The sequence below is a fragment of the Trichoderma harzianum genome (assembly GCF_003025095.1).
Source record: "Trichoderma harzianum CBS 226.95 unplaced genomic scaffold M431scaffold_11, whole genome shotgun sequence".
In the NCBI taxonomy this organism is placed as follows: Eukaryota; Fungi; Ascomycota; class Sordariomycetes; order Hypocreales; family Hypocreaceae; genus Trichoderma; species Trichoderma harzianum.
Window position 1 is genome coordinate 349,998 of NW_020209259.1, and position 22,820 is coordinate 372,817.

The 22,820-nt window shown below is 51.4% G+C and overlaps 10 protein-coding genes across 10 annotated transcripts; 5 read left to right on the forward strand and 5 right to left on the reverse strand.

Moving 5' to 3' along the window:
• Window positions 1-255: 255 nt before the first annotated feature.
• Window positions 256-2,455, reverse strand: M431DRAFT_223929 (hypothetical protein). The gene is made up of 7 exons (XM_024913582.1): window positions 2,208-2,455; window positions 2,001-2,152; window positions 1,682-1,943; window positions 1,349-1,630; window positions 852-1,294; window positions 741-801; window positions 256-692 (listed from the first exon to the last, which is right to left on the reverse strand). The coding sequence occupies exons 1-7, from the start codon at window positions 2,286-2,288 to the stop codon at window positions 327-329; spliced, it is 1,647 nt and encodes a 548-aa protein (XP_024771304.1). The 5' UTR covers window positions 2,289-2,455; the 3' UTR covers window positions 256-326.
• A 692-nt stretch (window positions 2,456-3,147) lies between these two features.
• M431DRAFT_484604 (hypothetical protein) lies at window positions 3,148-4,478 on the forward strand (the record flags this gene model as incomplete). Its single annotated transcript, XM_024916212.1, has 2 exons — window positions 3,148-3,787; window positions 3,850-4,478. The coding sequence occupies 2 exons, from the start codon at window positions 3,148-3,150 to the stop codon at window positions 4,476-4,478; spliced, it is 1,269 nt and encodes a 422-aa protein (XP_024771305.1).
• A 280-nt stretch (window positions 4,479-4,758) lies between these two features.
• M431DRAFT_484605 (hypothetical protein) lies at window positions 4,759-5,751 on the reverse strand (the record flags this gene model as incomplete). Its single annotated transcript, XM_024916213.1, has 1 exon — window positions 4,759-5,751. The coding sequence occupies one exon, from the start codon at window positions 5,749-5,751 to the stop codon at window positions 4,759-4,761; it is 993 nt and encodes a 330-aa protein (XP_024771306.1).
• A 1,163-nt stretch (window positions 5,752-6,914) lies between these two features.
• Window positions 6,915-8,159, forward strand: M431DRAFT_92178 (hypothetical protein; the record flags this gene model as incomplete). The annotated part of the gene is made up of 3 exons (XM_024924331.1): window positions 6,915-7,155; window positions 7,279-7,841; window positions 8,004-8,159. 3 exons carry the CDS (start codon window positions 6,915-6,917, stop codon window positions 8,157-8,159), a joined length of 960 nt encoding a protein of 319 aa, XP_024771307.1.
• A 483-nt stretch (window positions 8,160-8,642) lies between these two features.
• Window positions 8,643-10,975, reverse strand: M431DRAFT_484607 (hypothetical protein; the record flags this gene model as incomplete). The annotated part of the gene is made up of 3 exons (XM_024916214.1): window positions 8,643-8,711; window positions 8,812-8,890; window positions 8,949-10,975. The coding sequence occupies 3 exons, from the start codon at window positions 10,973-10,975 to the stop codon at window positions 8,643-8,645; spliced, it is 2,175 nt and encodes a 724-aa protein (XP_024771308.1).
• A 396-nt stretch (window positions 10,976-11,371) lies between these two features.
• Window positions 11,372-12,560, forward strand: M431DRAFT_510794 (hypothetical protein). Its single transcript, XM_024919537.1, has 3 exons — window positions 11,372-11,602; window positions 11,671-11,845; window positions 11,897-12,560. The coding sequence occupies exons 1-3, from the start codon at window positions 11,495-11,497 to the stop codon at window positions 12,313-12,315; spliced, it is 702 nt and encodes a 233-aa protein (XP_024771309.1). The 5' UTR covers window positions 11,372-11,494; the 3' UTR covers window positions 12,316-12,560.
• Window positions 12,561-12,988: 428 nt separating this feature from the next.
• Window positions 12,989-14,810, reverse strand: M431DRAFT_497910 (hypothetical protein; the record flags this gene model as incomplete). Its single annotated transcript, XM_024917645.1, has 3 exons — window positions 12,989-13,058; window positions 13,125-14,475; window positions 14,540-14,810. 3 exons carry the CDS (start codon window positions 14,808-14,810, stop codon window positions 12,989-12,991), a joined length of 1,692 nt encoding a protein of 563 aa, XP_024771310.1.
• Window positions 14,811-17,702: 2,892 nt separating this feature from the next.
• On the forward strand, window positions 17,703-18,583 carry M431DRAFT_224192 (hypothetical protein). Its single transcript, XM_024913583.1, has one exon. The coding sequence runs from the start codon at window positions 17,760-17,762 to the stop codon at window positions 18,219-18,221; it is 462 nt and encodes a 153-aa protein (XP_024771311.1). The 5' UTR covers window positions 17,703-17,759; the 3' UTR covers window positions 18,222-18,583.
• A 317-nt stretch (window positions 18,584-18,900) lies between these two features.
• M431DRAFT_224271 (hypothetical protein) lies at window positions 18,901-19,644 on the reverse strand. The gene has a single exon (XM_024913584.1). It carries the CDS (start codon window positions 19,401-19,403, stop codon window positions 19,023-19,025), a length of 381 nt encoding a protein of 126 aa, XP_024771312.1. The 5' UTR covers window positions 19,404-19,644; the 3' UTR covers window positions 18,901-19,022.
• Window positions 19,645-19,871: 227 nt separating this feature from the next.
• M431DRAFT_92094 (hypothetical protein) lies at window positions 19,872-21,875 on the forward strand (the record flags this gene model as incomplete). The annotated part of the gene is made up of 2 exons (XM_024924326.1): window positions 19,872-21,425; window positions 21,480-21,875. 2 exons carry the CDS (start codon window positions 19,872-19,874, stop codon window positions 21,873-21,875), a joined length of 1,950 nt encoding a protein of 649 aa, XP_024771313.1.
• Between the last annotated feature and the right edge of the window lie 945 nt (window positions 21,876-22,820).

Genomic DNA, 22,820 nt, shown 5'->3' on the forward strand with positions numbered 1-22,820 from the left:
TATAAGTTGCAGGTAGGCACCTACCCGAGAATTTACTATTTACCATGAACGAAGAAAAGATCAACTACATCAGCATGAGAGCATCGGGGATTTCATCTGCTTCAGGAATCCTCGTTCGATTTCCAGCTAGGAATAACAGAGCTATTACACCAACCAAAAGAGCAAAGCCGCCTTGTGAAAAATAGAAACTCTCCTTGCGTGCAGCGTTTACCGAATAGCCAGCAATTCTGATGATGATCACGGAATGCAGAAGCTCGGGGCTGTACAGCAATCTAGATTACTCATACCGAACCTTGATAACGTCGTGTGTTACACCTGTGGTAATGTTAGATTAATGTCATGTTCAGGTCAGTTGTCGAGGGAGACAGTTGGGCAAGCGGACCTCCAAGCTTCACTGTGTAAGTTATCATTGCTGACCCATAGCTTGCTTCAATTACCCCAGTCAGACAATAATATCGATGCCACCCCATTTTCTTCTTCTTCGCAGCTGTCTTTGCTGATTTGGGTATTTTATGCAGATCGAGAAACAGCGTGGCTACCCGCTTGGTAGTGCCAGTGATGTGTATTGGCGCATCACGCTCATCATCATTGCTGAAGATTTCGATGTCCGCCTGTGGTTTATGTCCCATAAAAACGGGTATATCGCACTGATACTCGATCTTAGAAGGCTTACCCTCAGGATACGATTGGCCCTAACCTTCGTTACTAAACAATCGTCATTTGTTCTTCTTTCGACATACCTTGCGGATGAACCAACACATTTCGATGACGACCCATTCTCCTTCTTTGTCGGACCAAAACCTGCTCATATGGTTAACTAATACACACATCTGCTGAAATCGCTTGCTTACGCTTCGTTCCGGTCATGCTTCGACGGATCATATCTTGCCAATAGGCAGGTGCCGTACGATCGTCTGGCGACTCGAGATGCAATACCTACAGGGGCCATCGCGGGCTGATAGTTCCCAAGACCATATATAACAGCCCCTTTCACTACCGCAGTGACACCATTTTCCGGCTGAAGAACCCGCACTCCGGGGATGATGGCTTCACGGACACGGGCTTTCAAATATCTATTTTGGCCAAACCCACCAACAAGGACAACTGCAGCAACTTCGTCATCGGCCATTGATATCTGCTCATTGATCAAGCAAATTATGTCCTTCATAATAGGGTCCCATATCTTGATTGTCATGTCGTCTTGTGGTATTGTGAATCGGTTTCGTCTCAGGCCAAGAGATGGATCGACTTTCAGTGTAAGTGGTTCACCTCTTGGGGAAAAATCCTTCTTAAACTGGTTATGGTCAGACTAACGTATGCTCGGAAAAGCGCTCGAAAATATACGTACCGATTCAAAATCGCTCAAGGCAATGACAAGTCGCTCATCCGTCCAATATTTATCTCCGTGTGCCTGCTTCAAATATCGTCGAAACCTCATGTTGAGCATCGAAGACCCACATTTCCCTCCAGTGCCTTCTGTGACTTCTATCATCTGTAGAGGCTGAACCTTGGCAACCTCATACGTGATAAGATCGACTGTTCCCCCTCCTGCGTCGCAAACCAAAAATCTTCGGCCGGTCTGCAGAACAGAAGGGCTCAGGTATTTGACAGTGTATAAGGCGGCCGCTTCCTGCATACCGTTAGCGTCATACTTGATTTGCAAGTCTTGATTAACACCAACAGGCTCCGATATAAGCTTAATCTTCTTTTCTCCACCAAAGCCAGCTAATGATGCTGCATTTTCCGTTTCCTGCTTTGCATTATTCGACCAAATAGCTGGAACGGTAACAACAACGTCCATTGGAATCGATTGCACTACACTGGGGGACATCTGGCCCTCTAAGACGCTGATGAAATGTGCGTAGAGGCATGATAGATATATCCTTGTTAGTTCTTGAGCCGATTCTCCATCAGTCTTTGTATCCGACGGTTCATCCAACCTTCTTCAAGTCATGGAATTAGCCCAATGTCGCCAATGATTATCACGACCTCCAACTCACAACTTGAAGAATCGACTTCTCTTTGCCGCTTTCGGGATCTGGAAACCCCATTGCCACCCTGTTGCTATTTTCCGCAGCTCTGTCGGAACTTTGGGACTATTTTGGGACGAACCAACAGATGGCCAGTCGGATAACACATGCTGAACATCCGGCTTGGAGGCTTTAGCGCGGCGTAAAATATTTGCGTGCTTCTGCTTCTGGACTTACTTGAGTCGTCTCTGCCCAAGCGACGCCTGAAAAAGTGGTTCCAAAGTCAATTGACACGACAATTCTTTTCTCTTCGCCCATGCTCAGGCTTTTCAGCTTCCAGAAAAAAGATGCCTGCTATGGGAAATCCTTGGACCAAAGTATAGGTGACACCAAAAACTTCCCTGCAAGTGGTTGGAGGGCTCGCAGATTATCCAGGTTTGGATAGTCGGATGCGCTATACGCTGGCTTAGCAGAGAGTCATTGTCTCTATCTAGGCATGTCATGGATTGGGGCTGCCGTTCAGTTCCCGATGGTGCCAATGGGATGCTTTAGGTAACCTTGCTGGGGCTCCGCCAGATATTAGGATTCAAAATGGACCAGCTCAGGATTCTTATGCAGACTGATTGAGCTTCAGAAACAGTTGTACAAATAATCATTGGTCTGGTATTGAAATGCCAGCCTTGGAGCATAAACGCGCGCTTTTACAGACAAGGCACCCCGGACCTGCATGCACACAGCCGATCCCTAAAAACCCCATCAACGGGTATGTGGTGGAGCCCAACGGATGCCTGCGTCGGGCATGAAGATGCCATCCAGCCGCCATCCAGCCGGTAAGGGGGAAGATCCACCAAGATGACATGGTCAGGCTACGCACCGACAGTTCATTGTCTGGTAACCCGAGTCAACTGAGCCTGTATGGAGTCATTTACGCTTCTGCCGAGCCGCCAATTCAATGCGCCAGGATCAAGGTATTGGCCAAAAGGAACCCATTACGCACCGTCAACGGGAATAATGGGCGTGATCAAATCGATGGTCTTCCCGCCACTTGCTCCATAAACTTCTAGAAAACGATACTACCCCATCAAGTTCCGTTCTTTCCCTTCATACCACTCGAAGCATACCGCACCCAAGAGATTTATATTTCCAGAGCAAATCTAGAGCAACAACCAAAAGAATAATGGCACCCGCCCACCCAGAGACATCACGCAAGCAAGACGACAAGAGCAAGCTAGAAGATGAAGTTAGATTGCGCCAGTTCACCGAAGAAGTTCTGGATTCACGACAAGAAGAGCTTGAATTACAGGAGAAGGAGAATACGGCACTATCAAAGCAGCTGGAGTCACTACAGCAGGAGTTGAAAGAGGCGCAGGCCCAGCTCGCGCAAGTTCGAAGCCAATCTAGTAAAAAGGACAAGGCTGCCGAAGAACCCAAGCGCCCGACTAGTCGCCCGTCTTCGTTGAGGAAAGACATCACGGAGGCTGAAGCCCGGGAAGCCTATGGAAGCCTATGCGAAAACATTCAGCGCTGGGTTGAGCATCGCATTCGGCCTGTTATAGACGATCTAGCCAGTGGTCACTACCGCTGCCAGCCAACCCCAGCTCAGTCAACCAGATTTGTATCGTTGATGAGAGAACCGGCGACAAGCTGCCTTAATGTCTGGCATTCCGATGAATATCATTTCAGAGCACTCATAATGCAATACCTATGGCTGGTTTTCTTTGCCAAATCTTTCTACTGCCCTTTGGATGATGGTGACGGCGAGACTGCTGCAGCGTGGATTGATGAATTAGAGAACGCGATATCTAAGCTACCTCGAGGTACGTGCTATTTAATGAAGCATTTCTATTCAGTATGGTAGCTAATAAAATCTGAAAAATAGATATTTCGCACTGCAGAGAATGGAGGGCTGAGACGCTCACGGCATTGACTAGCCAGACCTCTTTCAAGTCTAGACGAGCACAATATCTCAACCTTATCACCGAAGACCTTGCCTCTCTCATATCAGTTGTTGTGCCATACCTAACCGCTGCAGAACTGCAAAGCTCTCTTCGGACAAACATAATTGATCCGGCAGTGGATCTTGCCCACCGACTTCAGCTTTCACCGAATATTTTCACTCTCAGGTGGCCTGCGCGAACCGCAAGAACAAAGTTGGACACTTATGAATGTATCAATCTTGCCAACGACGGTGCGGTTCTCAGCTCGGGTGATGCCGGCAAACCGTCCGACGCTCTAAAGAATGCCTCATATCTGTTCGATGTGGCCCCCGGTCTCTTTGTTGAGACAGTTGGAGGGGCGAAGAAATCGGCAGCAAAAATTATTTGCAGACCCACGGTATTGGTTTACGGAGGAGAAAAAGATGGCGATATTCCACAAAAGGCTATGACACTGACTAGACTATTATGGGATTATGCGAACGGATCGAAAGCACGATCTCACGGTCCATCGCGAAATGGATCACCCAAAAGTAAGACCCTGATCTTGAGGCGGCATCGCTCAAAGCTCTGATTTATGACCCCAGGGTCTTCCAGAATGCGCCTTGATGGCGGGTGGAGCTGATCAAAGGGAAAAAAATAAAGAATAAAAACGGAACAAAAAAAACTTGGATATCTTTATGATAATCTTAAAATCGTATAGAAAGCGTCAGCAGGACTGGCCGAAAAAGCAATGACGGACGAAAAATAGATTTCACAGCAATTAGACACTTACATCGCAATGGATCTCAAGCTACAACACTTTCCTCACCGCATCTGGTTTTCACAGCCTTTAGGGTCCCTTCTAACATTTCTCATGAAAATGCCGGCCACCAGCCCCAGCTCGAAAGATGTACTTCCTGTACAGCCACGATGGGAATGTCATGGGGTTGATTTGACTGTGGTCGCGGGGGCAGGGGTGGCACCTTTGACTTTGCCGCCTGGTCTTTTTTCTGGTCGTTTTCCTTCTTAGGGGGTTGCCAGGATTGAGATCGCCGCTCGAAATGCTGCTTCGATCGGCTCACCGATCGCTCTTTGCGCGCCGGAGAGCGGCCATCAGACCGCGCGGGTGAGTTCGCGCCGCTTCTACCCCGGGTGACTGCTAGCACTCTGAGCTTGGGGGTCCCGGCTGTCGGGCCCGAGGAAGGCCTTTCTGTGGTCTCCGGGATAAAGGGGCGGATGCAGTTCCGGATGTAGTCCTCGTCGACGCCTAGGGCCCTGGCATCTGCAATACCCAGATTGATCCGATTGACGTATTCCTCTCTGGGATTACTGTCAATAGTGCAGTTTGGATTGACATATATGAGAACGTCGTCTTGCCAGTGCGACAACGAGCTCTCTCTCCGCCCCTGGGCTACAAGCTTGGCCTGTCTGCCCACCGCCGCGGGCCCGCCCTTTTCCACAATCCAGGCGACGGGACGGCGATACAAGGTACTCTGTGCTCGATGGAGCAAGACTGTCATGTATCGCTTGTTGTATGCATTTTTCGCAACGCCTTCATTTATATCGAGTTTGGCTTCGTCAGTGTCATCAATCTCGTACACAAGTCCATCCACCCAATGTCCCTCTGCTTGGGTGACGTTGGCGTATCCACGCTCGTTGATCTGCCATCGATAGTTGCAGAGACGAGCGGTCCCAATGAACCTGCTATTGGGGCAACGACGGTTCATCTGCTTGATATGCAAGTTACTCCCATAAGCAAAGTATAACTTGGTTGGCCGGCGGTCTAGAGACAACGCTGACGCTGCTTTCTGGGTCGGCACTCTGGACTGCTTCCTCCCCACTGATTGGCTGCGAATGGCCTCCATGGTCGAATTAGGAAATGGGCGGGGTGACCCAAACGTCGAGAGCTGTTGTGCTTCTGAGACCAAGGTCTATGGGTTGGCTTGAGTGCGGAGAAGGCTTGAACTGTCTGCTCACATTTTACGCACAATACCGCGGTCTTACATATTGCTAACTATTGCCAGTGATGTTTACTGCGAGGCGGAAGTACGTCATGGCACGAGGATTCATTGATTTCTCGGCAGCCAGCCAGGATGCTCCGTTGAAGTGTGGCTACCTCTTACTGTGGATCTCTGATGCGGTGCCACGGGTTGGGCAGCAAAGGACAGAATGACGATGGCCCTGCAGGACATGGGATTACAGGCACCAATTGGACTTCACCACGTCTTGAACTGGAGAGACTGGGAGCCCCCCATCGTGGCCATGAGCTCACAAATACGGACGCCTCTTTTTTGTTTTGCGATTTGTTCGAAAAGAGAGCCACGGACATGCCCGGCCTCGGAGCATACAGCGCGATCCCTAGCTGCTATGTTCCACACCACCTCATCCACCGAGGGCCACCGTATTATAGGGGACCGCTGTTCGCCTGTGGATTCCGCCTGAAGGGCAGTATAGGCACAGACAGCATTCACAAAAGGAGTCCCAGGAGGTAGGGGTAAAGATGGTGTTTGACAACGCAACGGTGGCTGGGCGGCTTGAGTTTTGCTGGCCATGCCGCCCCATGGCTTTGATCCCTGCTGTTCTTGCACGAATACGTGTAATACTGTGTACAAAAGCACAGGCTCAAAGAGCGCTGCGTTGCTATGCGTCGCACAAAATAAGAAGTTGAGAAGACATCGACGATGTCATGTGAGCATGTGCATCCCGTCGAAACCAATTGACCAATTATCCGCACAAGCGTGGTAAATTGTGTCTAGAACCACGGGAAGAGCCAAGACGTGGCCGGCGAGTTAGAAAGCATGGCCTTGGAATCAGATATCAACGGCCTCAATTAGGGCCGTCTGGCAACCAAGTTTTCCCCTCGCTTTATCTTCTCAACCCAACCTCTCGCAAATTAGGCCTGTACGTACTTGTTTGGTGGACCTGTGGTTGTTTTGCTCAGGCTGTAAGTGCAGCTTCAGCCTCATCTTTTCCGGTTTTTGGGTTCGAATCCGCCTTAACGGCTAAGGTCACCATCAGCCTGGTGAAGATGCCCCATGGCATTAGGCACTACAATTTCGGTGTAGAGATTGAGGCTGTGACCAGGCCATATGGAAATTGTGACAGCTTCACCAACGTGGACTGGTATCGACAACTGGCGCAAAAACTACGCAACAGGGGCATACAGGCGGTCCACGACGATTGCTCCAAGTATAGCAAACACCCCGAGTATTATGGAGGAAAATGGTTCGTCACACGCGACGGGTCGCTGAAGCGACCACGGCCATATGGTTGGTAATTCCGACTTTCACCCAGCTTGCTGCAAGATGGGATATTCATGTACATGTGCTTCATGTATCTTATCATGCACGCACATGAGAAATATGCGCTGACGCAGATGCAAACCGGAAAAGTGTGCATGGAGGTTGTATCCCCAAAGCTTGATACCATGCGGGGGGTGAGCCCTATCATATCCGACTTTTGGGAGGCCATGCGCGTACACTTTAAGCCTCAGGAAGACGTCTCATGTGGTGGGCATGTTCATGTCACGCCTGTCAACCTCAAAAACAAGTTCTCGCTCAGGACACTCAAGAAGATTGCATTTGCGACTGTCGTTTACGAGGACTACGTTGCAGAAATCTTGCCCACCACCCGCCGCGACAATCACTACTGTCGTCTCAACAGCCAGAGTCTCGATTCCGGGCTGAACAAGACGCTGGGCTGGGGGAAGAGTGTCGGCACGCTGCGCAAGGTGGCTGCTGAGATTCGATCACAGAGCACAAAGGCAGATTTATGCCACTACATGCAAGGCAACCGATATGTTCTATGGAATTTCCAAAACATCTATCCGCACCGCAGGAGGCGGCGGTGTACAGGGACGATAGAATTTCGAGGCGGCAACCAATTTCTCAACACCAAGGGGACACTGGCGTGGGTAGCCTTTGTGCTAGGGTTCATCACTTTGGCGAAAGAAGAGGTAAGCTTTGGCCCCCTTTTTGGCGATTTCTTATTATTTTGCACCGACCCGCGAATGCAGGTAATGATGGAAATATCACGGTGGTGAAAGGGGAGAGGGGGAAAAAAGAAACCCCATCCAATCTGGAAGAGTCATCTCGCTTATTGATACCCTTCGACACAGGATCTTCTCAACAATTTCTGTTCCTACGTCCCGCCTACGGATCCCAGCTGGCCGCGGCGCGTCAAGGACTGGTGGAAGCGCATCCGAGAAGCGGCTAAGCAGTCGCGGATGAGCAGACATTTGCCTGCCACATATACAGAAATGCAGACAAAATGATACAGCATTTTATGAGTGATTTTTTTGGTAGTCTCGACTGCTTTGCTACATTTCGATGACGGATATCGGAGCCGGCTTTGTTTCAAAAGGATGATTACTACTCGCTGTGGGTTGTCAGACAGCTTGCACGGTTAGGTTGACGAGGACTGGTTATGCGATCATGATGTTACGACGATATTCTCTATGAGGAGTTTGGTTTGGGTTTCTTTTTAAGTCAATGAATTACTTGAAAACGGTTGGCGTTTCCAGAGAAAAGTCAGGAAAAATATCACAGACTACAGGACATTGGTATTACACCACAGCAGAGCATGAAGAGCATGAAAACGAAGAGAAGTAGGATGACTTTTTTCTTTCTTAATTCTCGCTTCAATGACACTACAATGCCACTGATCCAACAGATGGAAATATATCGCCAAAAAATGAAACAAATATACATAAGATTCATGACCACCGTAAAACGCCCCTTCGTATCGTATATCCCATTTATGATGATTCCTCTTTGCTAGCGTCTTCTTCAAACAAGACAAGAACGGTTCCGGCTTTGCAGATATCCTAAGGTGGAGAAATGTGTTAGCTAAACAAGGACTCGTGGAATGATGTAGAGTTTTTTTTTTTTTTTTTTTTTTTTTTTTTTTTTTTGGTATGGACTTACTCCTTCTTTGTGAGCGAGCTTCTTGATGACACCGTCCTGCGGCGATCGAATGACTGTTTCCATCTTCATGGATTCGATGCTATACAGCTCTTGTTAGTGATATTGTCAAAGTGATGATGGTAGAACATCCAACTTACACAACAAGCGGTTCGCCCTTCTTCACAGTCTGTCCCTCAGTGACCTCATTCTTCAAGATCTTGCACGGCATCGGTGCTGCCACAGAGGCAGTCAGCTCCTTCAGACCCAGTGCCTTCTCATACCACGACGGCGGCAGCAGGGCCAAATCCGTCTTGAGTCCGTGCTGGAAGATAGCCAGCTTGGTCTCTGTGCCGTTCTCCTGGGGAACGACGGTGGACTCGATCCTCTCGGCGGGGAACCGGGACTTGAGCTTGGTCACCTCGCCCTCAATGGTAGGCTCGCTGATGATGTTGCTAAAGAGCTGGGGCTCCTCGCCCTTGCGGGAGATGGTGACGCTGTAGAGGTTGTGGCCGGTCTGCGAGACGGCGGCCTCGACGATCTCGCCCTCCTTCTCGCTGTAGCCGTCGAGGACCTTGAAGGCGAGCTTGCGCTCGCTGGTCGAGTTTGTGTTGCCGAAGCCGAGCGACTGGCCGTGCGGGCTGGAGCCGATGTTCTGCAGCTGGTTGCTCAGGACGCCGAGGGCAGCCTGGGCGAAGACCTCGTTGTTGATGCGTCTGGGCTTGAAGAGCTCCTCTCTCCACTTGTCTATGAAGCCGGTCTCGACGTCGCCGGCAATGAACGCCTCGGACTCGCACATTCTCTTGAGGAACTCGACGTTTGTGCTCAGACCGACGATTTCAAAGTTGCGCAGGGCGGAGGCGAGCTTGGCAATGGCCGTCTCGCGGTCGTCGCCTCGGACGATGAGCTTGGCAATCATGCCGTCGTACGCCTCGGAGACGACGCTGCCGGAGCCGAAGCCCCAGTCGAGACGGATATCGGGATCGTTCTTGGCAGCATCCAGAAGGACGGCGTGGACGAGCTTGCCTGAATCGGGCATGAAGCCCTTCTCGGGGTTCTCAGCGTAGATACGGGCCTCAATAGCGGCGCCTCGCTGATTCATCTGCTCCTCGACCTCGGCCTGGGTCAGGGGCAGCTTCTCGCCGGCGGCGATGCGGAACTGCCACTCGACAAGGTCCAGGCCGGTGACCATCTCAGTGACGGGATGCTCGACCTGCAACCGCGTGTTCATCTCCATGAAGTAGAACTTGCCGCTGTCCTTGTCGAGGATGAATTCGACTGTTCCGGCACCGACGTAGCCCACGGCCTCGGCGGCCTTCCTTGCCTTGTCCCAGAGATCTTGTCTGGTGACCTCATCGAGATCAGGCGCGGGAGACTCTTCGAGAACCTTTTGGTGTCGTCGCTGGACACTGCAGTCTCGCTCACCAAGGGCGACGGTGTTGCCGTGCTTGTCGGCGAAGACCTGGACTTCGACGTGTCGCGGGCGGACAATGTACTTCTCGACGAGCATGACCTCTCCGCCATCTCCAAAGGAAGCCTTGGCCTCGGCTCTGGCGCTCTTGAGCTGGGTGAGGAACTCATCCTCCTTCATGACGATTCGCATGCCCTTGCCACCTCCGCCTCGCACACTCTTGAGCAGGACGGGGAAGGTGATCTCCTTGGCGTATGCTAGCAATTCAGCTTCGCCCTGCTCGGAGCCGTGGTATCCAGGAACGCAAGGCACGTTGGCCGCATTCATAATCTCCTTGCTTCGCGCCTTGTTGCCCATGTCAGCCATTGCGGTGGCAGGCGGGCCGACAAAGACGATTCCCTCCTCCTCGCACCGCTCGACGAACTTGTAGTTCTCGGACAAGAAGCCATAGCCCGGGTGTAGCGCCTGGATGCCGTGCTTCTTGGCCAGGGCGATGATCTTCTCGCCGTCCAGGTAGCCGTTTGCCGGGCCCAGGCCAAAGGACTGGAAGCCGGACGAGGCGTGCCACGAGTTGGCGTCGACGTCTGTGTATACGGTGGTGGCCTTGATGCCCATGCGCTCCGCGGTCTTGTTGATTCGGATTGCGATCTCGCCTCTGTTGGCAATGAGCACGGAGCTCAGCGCCGCGGGCTTGGGGAGGGTAGATGAAGCTGAAGACGTGGAGAGGAATCGAGGCACAGGCCTCAGAGAGAGGCGATTGGCGCGGAGAGAACGCATGGCGGAACGGACAGGCTGCAGCTGGCGAGAATGGACAGGAGGAGAAGATGCAGGAGTCGAGAAATTTGAGACGCTGAAGGAGGAATTAATCAAGCCAAGGGTTTGTTCGACGAACGGCCGCCTTGTCGAGGCTCAACCGGGTAGTTGATGGATAGAGCCGAGCGCCGCATGCCGCAAGTAGCCGCGGTTGCTAATAATTGCTGAATTGCTTGCCAGCAGACGGTCCGAGCAGTTTCCCCACGACGTCATGCCGTTTTGGCCCGTTTTGAACGCTGGGGGTTAGGTAATCCAGGTACTTGAAATTCGCGGAGATGCTCCATACGAAAAGAAGTATCTTTCAGCTCTTGTATGGAGTAAGCGAGATCTTCCGTTTGTCTTCTTTCCCCCTCCCCCACTGCCGGAACTTCTTTTAGCTTGGAGGGCATCGGCTGATCGGGCCTTACCAACAGCTTTCCCAGAACGTCACGAGAGGAAACGGCTGTATCTCTCGGCTCAATCCACGATTACAGCATCGCCGCCATGGACAAGATCCCGCTCAACTACGAGGCGTCCGAGGGCGATACGCACAAGCGCCAGACGAGCACGCTGCCCATCGAGGTGGTGCAATGTCTCGAAAATGCTCGATTCGTACGTTTGATGCTGGCGAACGTTGCTTGTAAAACACCAGAGATTCAGCGCTGACCGGATGCGAATAGCTTCACCTGGCGACATGTACGGATAACGTGCCCAACGTGTCCCTCATGAACTACACCTACCTCCCCTCCTCGCCCTACTCGGCCTCTCCCGTCATCATCATGACCACCAATCCCGCCTCTCGCAAGACGACCAACATCGTCACGAACCCAAACGTCTCTCTCCTTGTCCACGATTGTAAGCGAGTTCCCCTGCTATCAAATCTTCATCCATTACTGACAATCCCAGGGGTCTCTCACCGTCCTCCAACCCAAGGCCGCCGTCTCTCCGGCGGATCCCCCGGCCCCGAAACCCGCTCCAGCCTCGCCGCCCTGCTCCTCAACCTCAACACATCCGCAATGTCCAGCATCAGCGCGACGATAGGAGGCGCCGCGCGGATAGCCCCCATTGGCTCTGCCGAAGAGAAGTTCTACGTCGAGCAGCATCTCGAGAACAACACCTTTGAAGAGGGCGTGCCGCTGTTCCAGCCGGCGACGAATACCGACAGTAGTCGCGAGGGGGACCGCGCCGGAGGGCACTTTGTGGCCGGCGAGGAGGTGCGCGTCATTGTGGTCGATATTCAGAATGTGAGGATTAGTGATTGGAAGGGAACTGTGAGGGATTGGGAGCTGGTTTCGGATGCTCCGTTGCTCAATGGCGGTGCTTGATGAGGACCTCACCTTGCTGTAGTAGTATTTGCATAGGGGCTGTAATTATATCATTCATATTTTGAGGCGTAGTTTGGGCATTGGGAACGGATATGACGCAAATAGTCAAGAGTTTTAAAAAGAGGAAAAAGAAGAAAAGAAGAAAGCTGGTGAACTCGATGCGTCTGTGAAAAGTAGTCGGCTGCATAGCACGCTTGCTCATATTTACCTCATATCTTCATTCGCTTTTGCTCATTGTCAACAAGTAGAGTGCCACAAACAAAGCGATGATATTTCATATACAAAAGGTATTTGTCACAGCACAGAATGTCGATTAATGCGACAATTAAATCATATTTTCAAATACGATTCCTTTGCATAGCAATGTACAAAGGGTATCATTCCAAAGCTAGTCATCAGCCAGCTTGCTCCTATCAAAGCCGCCAACGAGCGTAAAAGCGAAAAAGCAAGAGAATCCACGACGTCCTACCCTACTCATACAATTTGGTGTCTGCACATCCCTTGTTGTAATCCATGCCTATCTATATATGCCAAGTTAAAATGTCGCTTCCAACAAAGCAGTCCATCCCGTCAACGCCAAGCGATGTATGTATTCCATCAAAAGCAGCAAAGAAATAGAAACAAAGAAAACCAGACTCGTTCATCATAAGAATCCACTGATGTGGAAGTGATACTAATACACCTTGGCCCACTCGATAACCTCGAGAGCCATCATGACAAGAAAGAGGGTGGAGGGAAGAATCCTAGTATCCTTGTTAGTAAACAGTAGCGGTGTAAAGAGTCATCTATCAATGTTTTGAAAGGCTTACCAAATGACATAGCTCTGAAACAGGATTCTACCCATAGTCTTCTCATACACATTGTTGATTTGGCAGATTTGCGCAAGTTGGAGCGCGCTAGGCGCACCAGTGAGCAGGAAGCACACGATGATGAAGATGGGGTCATCAAGAATGCTGATAGGCAGGTACTTTGCAGTGAGGGCCAAGATGGGCACCATGATTAGTGTTGGCAAAAACATTCTGCTCAATAGCGAGGCGATCAAGAGCTTGGTTCCAATCTTTTCCTCCTCAGGGTCGAGGGGGAATTCGTGAGCGGCAGTGTTGCGAGCCAGGTTGGCGCCGAGAACAACCAAGATCAAAGGCACTGCGACGCCTCCACTAGATTGGACCGCGTTGGTGACACTGTTCTTGACAAATGAACCCTCCTCGAAAAACAATTGCTGAAGCTTCGGGACAGACGCAACGATGACAGCGCAGAGCATAGCCCACAGAGGGGGGTTCATGAACTCCCAAGCGAAGTTGACCGCCTTGGCGAGTGACTTAAAGCTGAAGGAGAGGATGGTTTGTACAGGCTGAGGGAGCCGCTGATACTGGCGGGCCGTGGCACCAACTGCACGGTCACTGAAAGAAGTCAACTGTCTCTTGACACGGCCAACAGCGCCTTGCTCGACTTCAGTCTCGTCTTGAAGGCGGATCCGGGGAAATGAAAGAATGTCATCCTCCAGACCATTTTTAGCAAGCACATGTACATTCGCAGGAAAGTTGCCCTTCTTGAAATTCAGCAAGTCGGCATCGTCAACTGCAGAGCCAGCTAGCGAGGCCCGAGAGGTGTTTGCAAGAGGCGTTCGTCCAGCAGGTATGTAATCTTCGGAATCATTGCTCTCGCCGTCATCTTCAGTATCACCATCCAGGCCACCGATGAGGATCTCGGGCTCCTGTTCGCTTGGTTCTTCGTCGCTGTATCTGTATTGACCCTCCTCGACTAAATCGTCCTGATATTCCGGGTACTTGTCTTTGGTGGCTAACAGAACGTGATATCCCCAGCTCCATCTGACAAGTTGACCAAGCTGCTGGAAGATTAGAAGATATAAGATACCGCGCGCGCCGACTTCGTCATCATTGTCGCCGGGTATCCTGTCCCAGTGGAGGCCTTTGATCGTCTGCGATAAGGAGAGCACAAGGGAGATTGGCAGCGAATTAGAGTTGCCAAAGACGCCCATGGCTGTGACAAAGTTGGAGGCTCGCTTGTTGAATCGGAATCCTTTGGCAACGAGAATCGAGACTATCCATGATACGAGCGTTTGTACGATAAAGATGGCGGGGATGATGGCGAGATCGGACAGCTTTTCAGCGTTGAGTTGGGAAGCTAATTTGGTGAAGACTAAGAGAATGACGGTCAGCTTGCGATTCAACATTAGAGCGCAAAGTGGAAGAGAATAGCATACTAAGGCAAGGCGTAAAGAGCATGACATTCAAATTGGCCAAGAATTTTTGTTTATCGGCATCGAAGTGACCAAGGCGCGCGACGATGTATCCCGGCAAGCTCACGCAGACTACCTCCAGGACGGCTTCGAAGACGAGCAAGCAGAGATGCGATAGAGAGGGATGCGATGGCGCCGTCTCCTGGAACATCTTGAGCGGCATCTCGTACGCATTCTGAGCCATCACGGCCAACCGAAACGATGTCGGCGGCGTGAGGGCCACGGCAGAATCCATCAAGTGTAGGCGCGATTCGTGTGGCGATTCCAATAAATCGTATGTCGTCGAGTGTCGTGGGTTGTTTTGCTCGTTGAAGAAGAGAACTCGAAATGGGGATGTCGGACCAGAAACTGGTAGAGCAGGGGTGAAAAGGGACAATTTAAAAGAAGATGAAACAAAGAGAGGATGTGAGATTGGCTGTTGAAAGAAAATCTCAGACCGGGAAGTGCCGGTTGGCCGCTTCACCAAAAGTTCAAAGCGTCGTCAGCTAGGGACAAGTGCCGGACAGGTGAGGCCAATGGGATGTCCAGCCAGCGTCCAAGGGTGCCTGATCAGGTACAGTTTAGTACTCGTCCAGGTCAGTCAGCAGTCACAGGCAGATGTCAAAGGGGCCATGGAATGCGCGGAGGTGCGAGGATGCAGGTTAAATGGGCTGCAGTGAATGCGAATGGGGCATTGCGGGAGCCCATCTGAGCGTCAGGCTGGGAAGAGAGAAAAGAGGCCAAGAAGATACAGGTCGCACAGGCATCAAAACAACGGAGAAGAAAGTACTAACCTGGACTCGTATGACGCTTCTCTGGGAGCACGACTCAGAGATAAGAGAGGCGAATGGTCGCGCAACACGCAAGAGTGACATGAGCCAGACGAGGCGCGGAAGAGCTGGGCAAACAAGCTTCTGGGCTAGCGGCCTGTTGGTACCCTCTTTGGGCCTTTGGGGGCCCTTGTCGGGGCTTGTAGGGCCTCTAGCCAGCCTCTAGCCAGCCTCTAGCAGGCCTCTAGCCAGCCTCTAGCAGGCCTCTAGCAAGACTCTAGTAATAGCGCTCTTGGTGTCATTGACTCCTCTTGGCGGTCCCATCGGGCGTGCCACCGGCGGGCTGATGTCACTCTGAATGGGTGTTTGCGCTGCCAGGTACTTCGCGCGGGATGCTTCCGTCAGCCAATGGAAATCCCCATTGAGCCCATGAGCCCTCCAAAAGAAGCCTGCCAGGGGGTGACGGGGCGTAGGGCTATCAAAGCAGCAGATTGAAAGGGTGCGAAACAAGCTGAGAAACCGGAGAGGCTGCAGACGCTGGAGTCACGTGTCGCCTGTGCCCTTTGTCTGCTTCTTCAGCCAACAAGCCACGGCGGCAAGAGGCTTTGTTTACTGTGGCTGTGAAAGCAGTACTACATGCAGAGCCTGATATTACATGGAGATTTAATTGCACTCAATCGTGTAATCAGGCTGGTGGGACTTGGGACGAGATAAGGGGCCTTGGGGGCCTTATCTGTGCGATGCCAGCCCCCCTTGGCAAGACATGCCAACGCAAGCACACGCAAGGCATGTTTGCCTTCGGATTTCAAGTTGATGATCGATCTGCTGTACTGTAATTGTAATTGTACCTCGGATGTGATGGATGCTTCAATCCAGCACAATCCAGCATCTGCCAACTCCATTTCAGACGGCCGCTAACAGCAACTGAGATTGTCTCATTTCGTCAATCAAGAGGCAGCCAGTCAACGATTGCCAGCGAGCACCCGCACTTTCAAGCCTCGCTCTTTCAGGCAAGGGTCCGTCCACGGCATCCGATACCTCTGTGTTACTGAGATTCATACGGTGCAGTGGCCTGTATAATTCTACCCAAATTTTTGCTTCGTACCTACCTAATTTCCCACCTTGGACTGTATAAGATACATGTCTGTATACTCCCTTTGTCCGGATACTCTACCAAGACACTCACAGCTGTAAATCATCGTGGAACCGGATAGTTGACGTGCTATGCATTCCGTCGTCGTCACCATGATATGCTTGCGTGCATTGCTGTTTCAATCAGTCGCCTCATCCACCAGATCGCCATCATACCAAAAGAGGACGTCATGACAAATCTGATGGAGGGGGAAATTATACAATAGATGTTGCACGCAGCACAGCAGTTTGAAACGAATGGAGCGCCGATCGCTCCTCAGCTAGGCCCCCAGCGCAGAGCTATGATGCACCATCGAACCATCAGACGCATCTCCACGATAGCTTATCAGCTGTAGCACAGCACAGCACTATTGAAGGCCAAGTTGTACACATTTATGCTCAGACCGAGCACCTGGAATTATGGTTGACGCTGTCTTCAATGGTACCTGACGCCCAGATTACTTGCCCCCATGCCAACCAAGGTCAAGCTTAGCTGCAGAAGCGTATTTGCGCCATCGCAGAACGAGATTGCCATTGACTCAGAAAAGACGGGAAGAAGCAATAGATGAGAGACAGAAGATGCAAGGGCAGTGATGATTTCGCTCGCCATTGGATGCCGACGTCAGCTTTTCAGGCAGCTACTGCTTCTCTATGCAGAGCCTGTCCCAGCCTCATCTTAGCAGCCCAATCGCGAGGCTCGAGATGCCCGAATCTATTCGGCGTCACTGGAAAATGATCCTGGGGTAACCCGGCTTTCGCATTACACCCACAGTAGCTCCGTCTTTTTTTGGTGGCTCCGGGAAACAAATGGAAAGAAATCGCCCCCCTCTAGTAGGCGAACTGGCCCGTCATTGTTCGAAGCCGTGATAGGCCACTATCGTTCGCTTGATAGTCAAAGGCACGGCTCGGGGACCAGAGGCGGTTTCATCATGAGATCTGTCTGATATGGATCATCGGGCGTGGTAGGTACCATCCCATCTGGCGATACCTAGACAACCTGTGGCGATAGGCGCTACGGCTTCGTAGATGGTGAGCTGCAAATACGAAACACATCGGCTTGCTCAAAGTACCTTTGATGTGGAGCCGGGCAGCCACTTCAGCGCAGCAGGTACAGATAATTCCACCCAAGAGGCCTCAAAGTCACCTATCAAACGTCGCTCAAGGCGCAGGTCAAGTTAATTAAGCACGCCGCGATGAGAGTAGATTTTCCCGCCGCTGGTCTGGGCTCTGACAAGATGCGCAATAGCGTGCAGTTTGAGCGTTTCTGGTTAATAAGCGTTTGATTGTCGTTGTGAGAAACAGTGATGCTAGAGTGTACATGTAGTCTATATAATGCCAATAGCAGTCATCCACATCACATCTTGCCTACCTCCTTATCTCCCCTTCAGTTCCATGATTTCTTCTCTTCTGTCCTTGACTCTCCATTGATCCCAGGCTCTTTACTGGCACTCCTGTATTTGCTTTGCTTTGCCTTGCTTTGCCTGGCCGTGCCTTGCCCTGACGGGCCGCTACCGCTAACCCAACGTTGGACCCCTTGTCTCTTGTTTTACACACATTCCCTCATTGTCCAGCCCAAAGCTGACGGGCAAAAAACTCACTGCAACACGTCACACAGCTTCAATTCACAGCCAGCATTGATTCTCAGACGGCCATTCGCCATTTCTCAATACCCTGTCGGCAAGATTCAAGGCATCCATAGGTCCTTAACCACTCCAGCACTTTTACCCGGTGACATGACACTGATGCCCACTTTCAGGTCACGATAGTCAAAGTCGCCACAGCCGCCCAATCCCGGCGCTCCAATTGAAGGCGCATGCAGCGTGCCCTGCTTGTACATGACGTGCCGGCACCGAGACGCCTCCTGACGATATCTTGCAGCTAACTCGGCGCTATTTTGCCCATTTGACGCACGTCGCAGCTGTGCCTTTGCATCGTCATCGTCATCGTTATTACAGCACCACCTCCAAAACTCCGCACCAAAACAAACCCGTCAATCCTTGGACAACCCCGCACAGAAGTTGGGAAGCTCTGCCTCTGCTATTGCATTGCTTGCTGCTAATTTCGTACTCCATACGACGCCCATTGCAGCTTAGCACTTGGGACAAGGTGGTGCCGAGGCCTGATCAAGTATACGATACCAGGCGCGTTCAGGTTTCTTCACACGACCAAAAATAGCCAGAGGCACCGTCGACGGTCCAGGGAATTGGCCAACGGGCGTTCCTGATTGCTGGCCAGGGAGGTGAGATTTGATTCCTGCTTCTAGCCTGATGCGCTGTACCTATGCGAGGAGTTGAATGATACCCTGACACCGCCGCAGCTTCCATTTCTCATCCAAGTACAAGTTTATACCTTGCTAGGTGGTGCTTTTACGAGTACCTGTAGTGCCCAGGCGAGTTCAAGCTCGGGCAGTTGTTTCTTGTATGTACCTTATTCATGCTTTCGACCCTTGATTGAAATTGTTTAAAAAGTGCCATCGTCCGCAAGACGGTGTGCTTCACGACTGCTCTTTTCGTTGGGGAAGCAAAAAGAAAAAGAAAGAAAAGAAAAATTTTCTTTGCTCTTCGCAACTACCGCGCCGAACGGGAGCACGGAGTACAAAGCCTCATTTCACTTGGCGGACTGGGGCTGGTTGTCGATAGCTCCGGGCGCAGAAACAAGGCAAGCGCCGTTTCATCCACAGTCATCCAGAAGCTGGAATCCGCATTGCTGCCATCGCATCCCGACGAAAATCCAAACCTGCAGTAAGCTAACCGTCCTCTGCAGCCTTCGCCTTCTTCTTTGCCCGACTGCATTTCCGGATTCTTTCCTCCTTTCCTCTTCGCCCTCTCGTCATTCTCTCGTCCCTCTCTTTCTCGCCGCATCGCCCCCACGAACCAAGAAAAAAAAAAACTTGTGACAGGAAGGCACAGAGCGGTATAAACCGAGCGACAGCCGAGGCCAGCGAGCATCTGGATAAAGCATCAGCCTTTTTCCCTCTAGCCCAGCCGCTGGGTTTCAAAAGTCTAGACTGGCCTAGCCTTCGACGAGCGTTAGCCCACAGGACCAAACCGTCCGCCGTCCGCCTCCCGCATATCGGCCGTTGAAACGATTGTCAGCGACGAAGCATCGTGTTGCCTCCATCTGAAACCCCACCTTGGTCGAGCTTCAAAACCTCCACCTCGGGCCACCCGCTTCGTCGACGCCCACCGCAAAAACCTCGTCGTCCTCATCCCTCTTGCCAGGGTCGCTGGCGGCCCTTGCCCTTTGCGACACCATCACCTTCGATCGAGCATAGCAACCTTGGTATATGGTTACTACTTTTGAATACTGGGAGATTCTTGGCTCCCCCATCCCTCCGTCTCCATCTCCATCTCCATCTCCATCACTCCCGCTCTGAGCAATAGCCGCGCAGCTACTACATCTCTCCAACTGTCACAATGAGCGGTTCCGGCTCTGTCCCGGCCACGCCGGACAGCGTGTCCGATGGCACTCGTGAGCTCTCGCTACAGGCATCTCCATACTCAGAAGACTCATCGGTGGCTGGCACGCCCAACGGCGATGAGCTTGGCGACTCTCCCAAGCGACTTCCATCCTTGAACACCATTTCCGACCCTCGAAATATGAATCCCAACTCGACTACGTTAGGAATCTTGGGCAAGGCGAGGCATCCTCCGCAAGCAACCTCATCTTTCGTGGGAGGCGCCGGAGCCATGGACAACAGTGTCATGGCCAAGGCGCGAGCCCTTCATCAGCAGCGAATGCAAAAGGGCATGGCAGCGGCGGGCAGCTCGCCTGTCTCACCGATGCCCTCGCCCGGAGGCCCTGTGGCGCCCGGCTTCCCTAACCTCCGCATGCCCCCGACTATGCAGCGTCCCGGTGCGGTGCCGCACCCCAGATCGGCACCTGTCCTACCAAAGCCCTCCCTTAGCGAGAGGAGAGCCAATATGGGTATGGGAATGAAGCTCTCTGATATAGGCGGCAGCGGCAGCCCCATGCCTACGGGTGGACTGCGCCGGGCCGGTGCTCCCTCTTTCTCCGCCGGGATGCCTGGAAACGGTGCGCCTAGCGCTACCAACGGCAAGCCCTCTCTGGGATCCCAGCTAGACGACTTCAAGAAGTACATTGATACGGAGAAGGGTTGGATTACTTTTGATGGTGCTGCTACGATTACTCGGACCGGAGTCAACTTCTCCAATGGCCAGACCTTTAGCATATCCCTTGACGAGGTGGAAATTATAGACGAGCTCGGAAAGGGCAACTACGGAACCGTATACAAGGTCAGACATGCGAAGCCGAGTGCGCCGCGATTTGGACAGGGTTTGTCTGGAGCCAAGCTGGCACCGCACCCGCATCGCAGTCAGTCGGACTCGGCGGTCACAGATGCTGCAAGCGCATTGGACGGTCGGACCGGTAAAGTAATGGCGATGAAGGAAATTCGACTCGAGCTCGATGACGCCAAGTTCACTACTATTCTCAAAGAGTTGGTCATATTGCACGAGTGTGTCTCTCCATTCATCATTGACTTTTACGGAGCCTTCTTTCAAGAGGGCGCAGTTTACATGTGCATCGAGTACATGGATGGTGGTTCCATCGATAAGATCTACGCCGGAGGCATACCTGAAAACGTCCTGCGCAAAATTACCTACTCAGCCATCATGGGCCTCAAGTCACTGAAAGACGAGCATAACATTATCCATCGTGACGTAAAGCCAACAAATATCCTAGCCAACACACGAGGCCAGATCAAGATTTGCGATTTCGGCGTCAGCGGCAATCTTGTGGCTAGTATAGCCAAGACAAACATTGGATGCCAGAGTTACATGGCCCCTGAGCGGATATCTGGAGGTGCCATGGCACAACCAGGCGGTACGGATGGTACCTACAGCGTCCAGAGCGATGTCTGGAGCTTAGGCCTGACAATCATCGAGTGCGCCATGGGCCAGTACCCATACCCACCTGAAGCCTCCTCCACCATTTTCAGTCAACTGAATGTAAGTTTGCTACTGACCGATATGATGGAATTCTCGCTGACTAGATAATTACAGGCAATCGTTGAAGGGGAACCCCCAGCCATGCCAGAGGAGGGTTACACGGATATGGCAAAGGACTTTGTCAAGAGCTGTCTACATAAGATTCCCAAGATGCGGCCGACATACGCTCTGCTGCTTAAGCATCCTTGGATCCAGTCTTTAACCAAGCCGGAAACGATTACTGAAGTCGCCGAAGATGGTGAGGCCGCAGATAAGGTAGCAGAGGTGGTGGGACACATGGATCTGAGCTCGGGCACCGAAGACGCCGAGGTTGCTGAATGGGTCAAGTCTGTACTGAAGAAGAACGCGGATGGGCACAACGGCGATGGTCCTAGCAAGCCAGCGCTTCATGCCGCACCCCTGGACAGTATCAGCCCGCTGGGAAGCCCTGTTATCAACCAAGGTCTATGAGTTATCGACACACGAATAATTTTGAGTTACAAAAAAAGACGACGCGAGATGGAGTAGAAATCTGTTTGCCTATTGCACCACCGGGCCAAATATTTAGCCGCATTGGGCTGACCTACCAAAAAGCAAGGAGTCGGCGCTATGACATTTGCCAACAGGAGCTGGTATCTGGGTTGGTTGAACTTATCAACACGAATCAGAAATAGCATCAAAAAGCGAAGAGGAAAAAAACTGATGGTGGATGACTACTCGTCACTTGTACAAATAAAGCAAAAAGGTCAGAAGAGGAAGAAAAAAGGAAGAAGCGAAACCATTCACACTCTCCTCCAGTCACGACCACGGAAAAGTCGCCTGCTTGTACGCAACGCATCACAGCAACAACAACCTCAGCCCATTGGCCTCAATTTCTTAGACGGAGGATTTTTGTTCTTTTTTCATCAAAGGGAGCTACTAGCGGACGATACTCGAGCTTTGTTACCTTTTTTATTTTTTGATTCGCTCCATCATGACGCAAAAAAATCTCTTCGTCTTCTTCTTTTCTTTCTCGGTCTCCTTTTTTTTTATGCATCTCATACTATATCTATATCTCATCTATTGCATATCTTTTTTTTTCTTGTAGGCGAAGCGGGGATGGACTGGACTGGGATGGAGGATGGGCATATGGGGTGGAGGGATGTTCAGGCATTAGGTGTATACGGCGGGAAAGATTTTTTTTTGGGAGTTTTCTTGTACGCATATGAAACACACAAGGCCAAGAATACGATGGCAACGTTGCAAATTAATTATATCTATCATCCATGTATACGATTTGATCAAAATCAAAGACGCACGACTTTTGCTCTGCGCCGGTGATGTTTGCAAGACGATTAAGGTGAAATGCTAGCCCTGGCCATTTGCATCCCCTTAGCACTACAAACAGGATTTTAAAACTGAAAATTGATATTTCAA

Coding starts and splice junctions, on each gene's coding strand:
- M431DRAFT_223929 (XM_024913582.1), bottom strand. CDS start 2,288: ATGGGCGAAGAGAAAAGAATTGTCGTGTCAATTGACTTTGGAACCACT. Junction 1,944..2,000: donor AGAAGTCGATTCTTCAAGTT/GTGAGTTGGAGG, acceptor CATGACTTGAAG/AAGGTTGGATGAACCGTCGG. Junction 693..740: donor TGTGTTGGTTCATCCGCAAG/GTATGTCGAAAG, acceptor AACGAAGGTTAG/GGCCAATCGTATCCTGAGGG.
- M431DRAFT_510794 (XM_024919537.1), top strand. CDS start 11,495: ATGGACAAGATCCCGCTCAACTACGAGGCGTCCGAGGGCGATACGCAC. Junction 11,603..11,670: donor GTCTCGAAAATGCTCGATTC/GTACGTTTGATG, acceptor GGATGCGAATAG/CTTCACCTGGCGACATGTAC. Junction 11,846..11,896: donor CTCTCTCCTTGTCCACGATT/GTAAGCGAGTTC, acceptor TGACAATCCCAG/GGGTCTCTCACCGTCCTCCA.
- M431DRAFT_224192 (XM_024913583.1), top strand. CDS start 17,760: ATGCTAGAGTGTACATGTAGTCTATATAATGCCAATAGCAGTCATCCA.
- M431DRAFT_224271 (XM_024913584.1), bottom strand. CDS start 19,403: ATGCTCGCTGGCCTCGGCTGTCGCTCGGTTTATACCGCTCTGTGCCTT.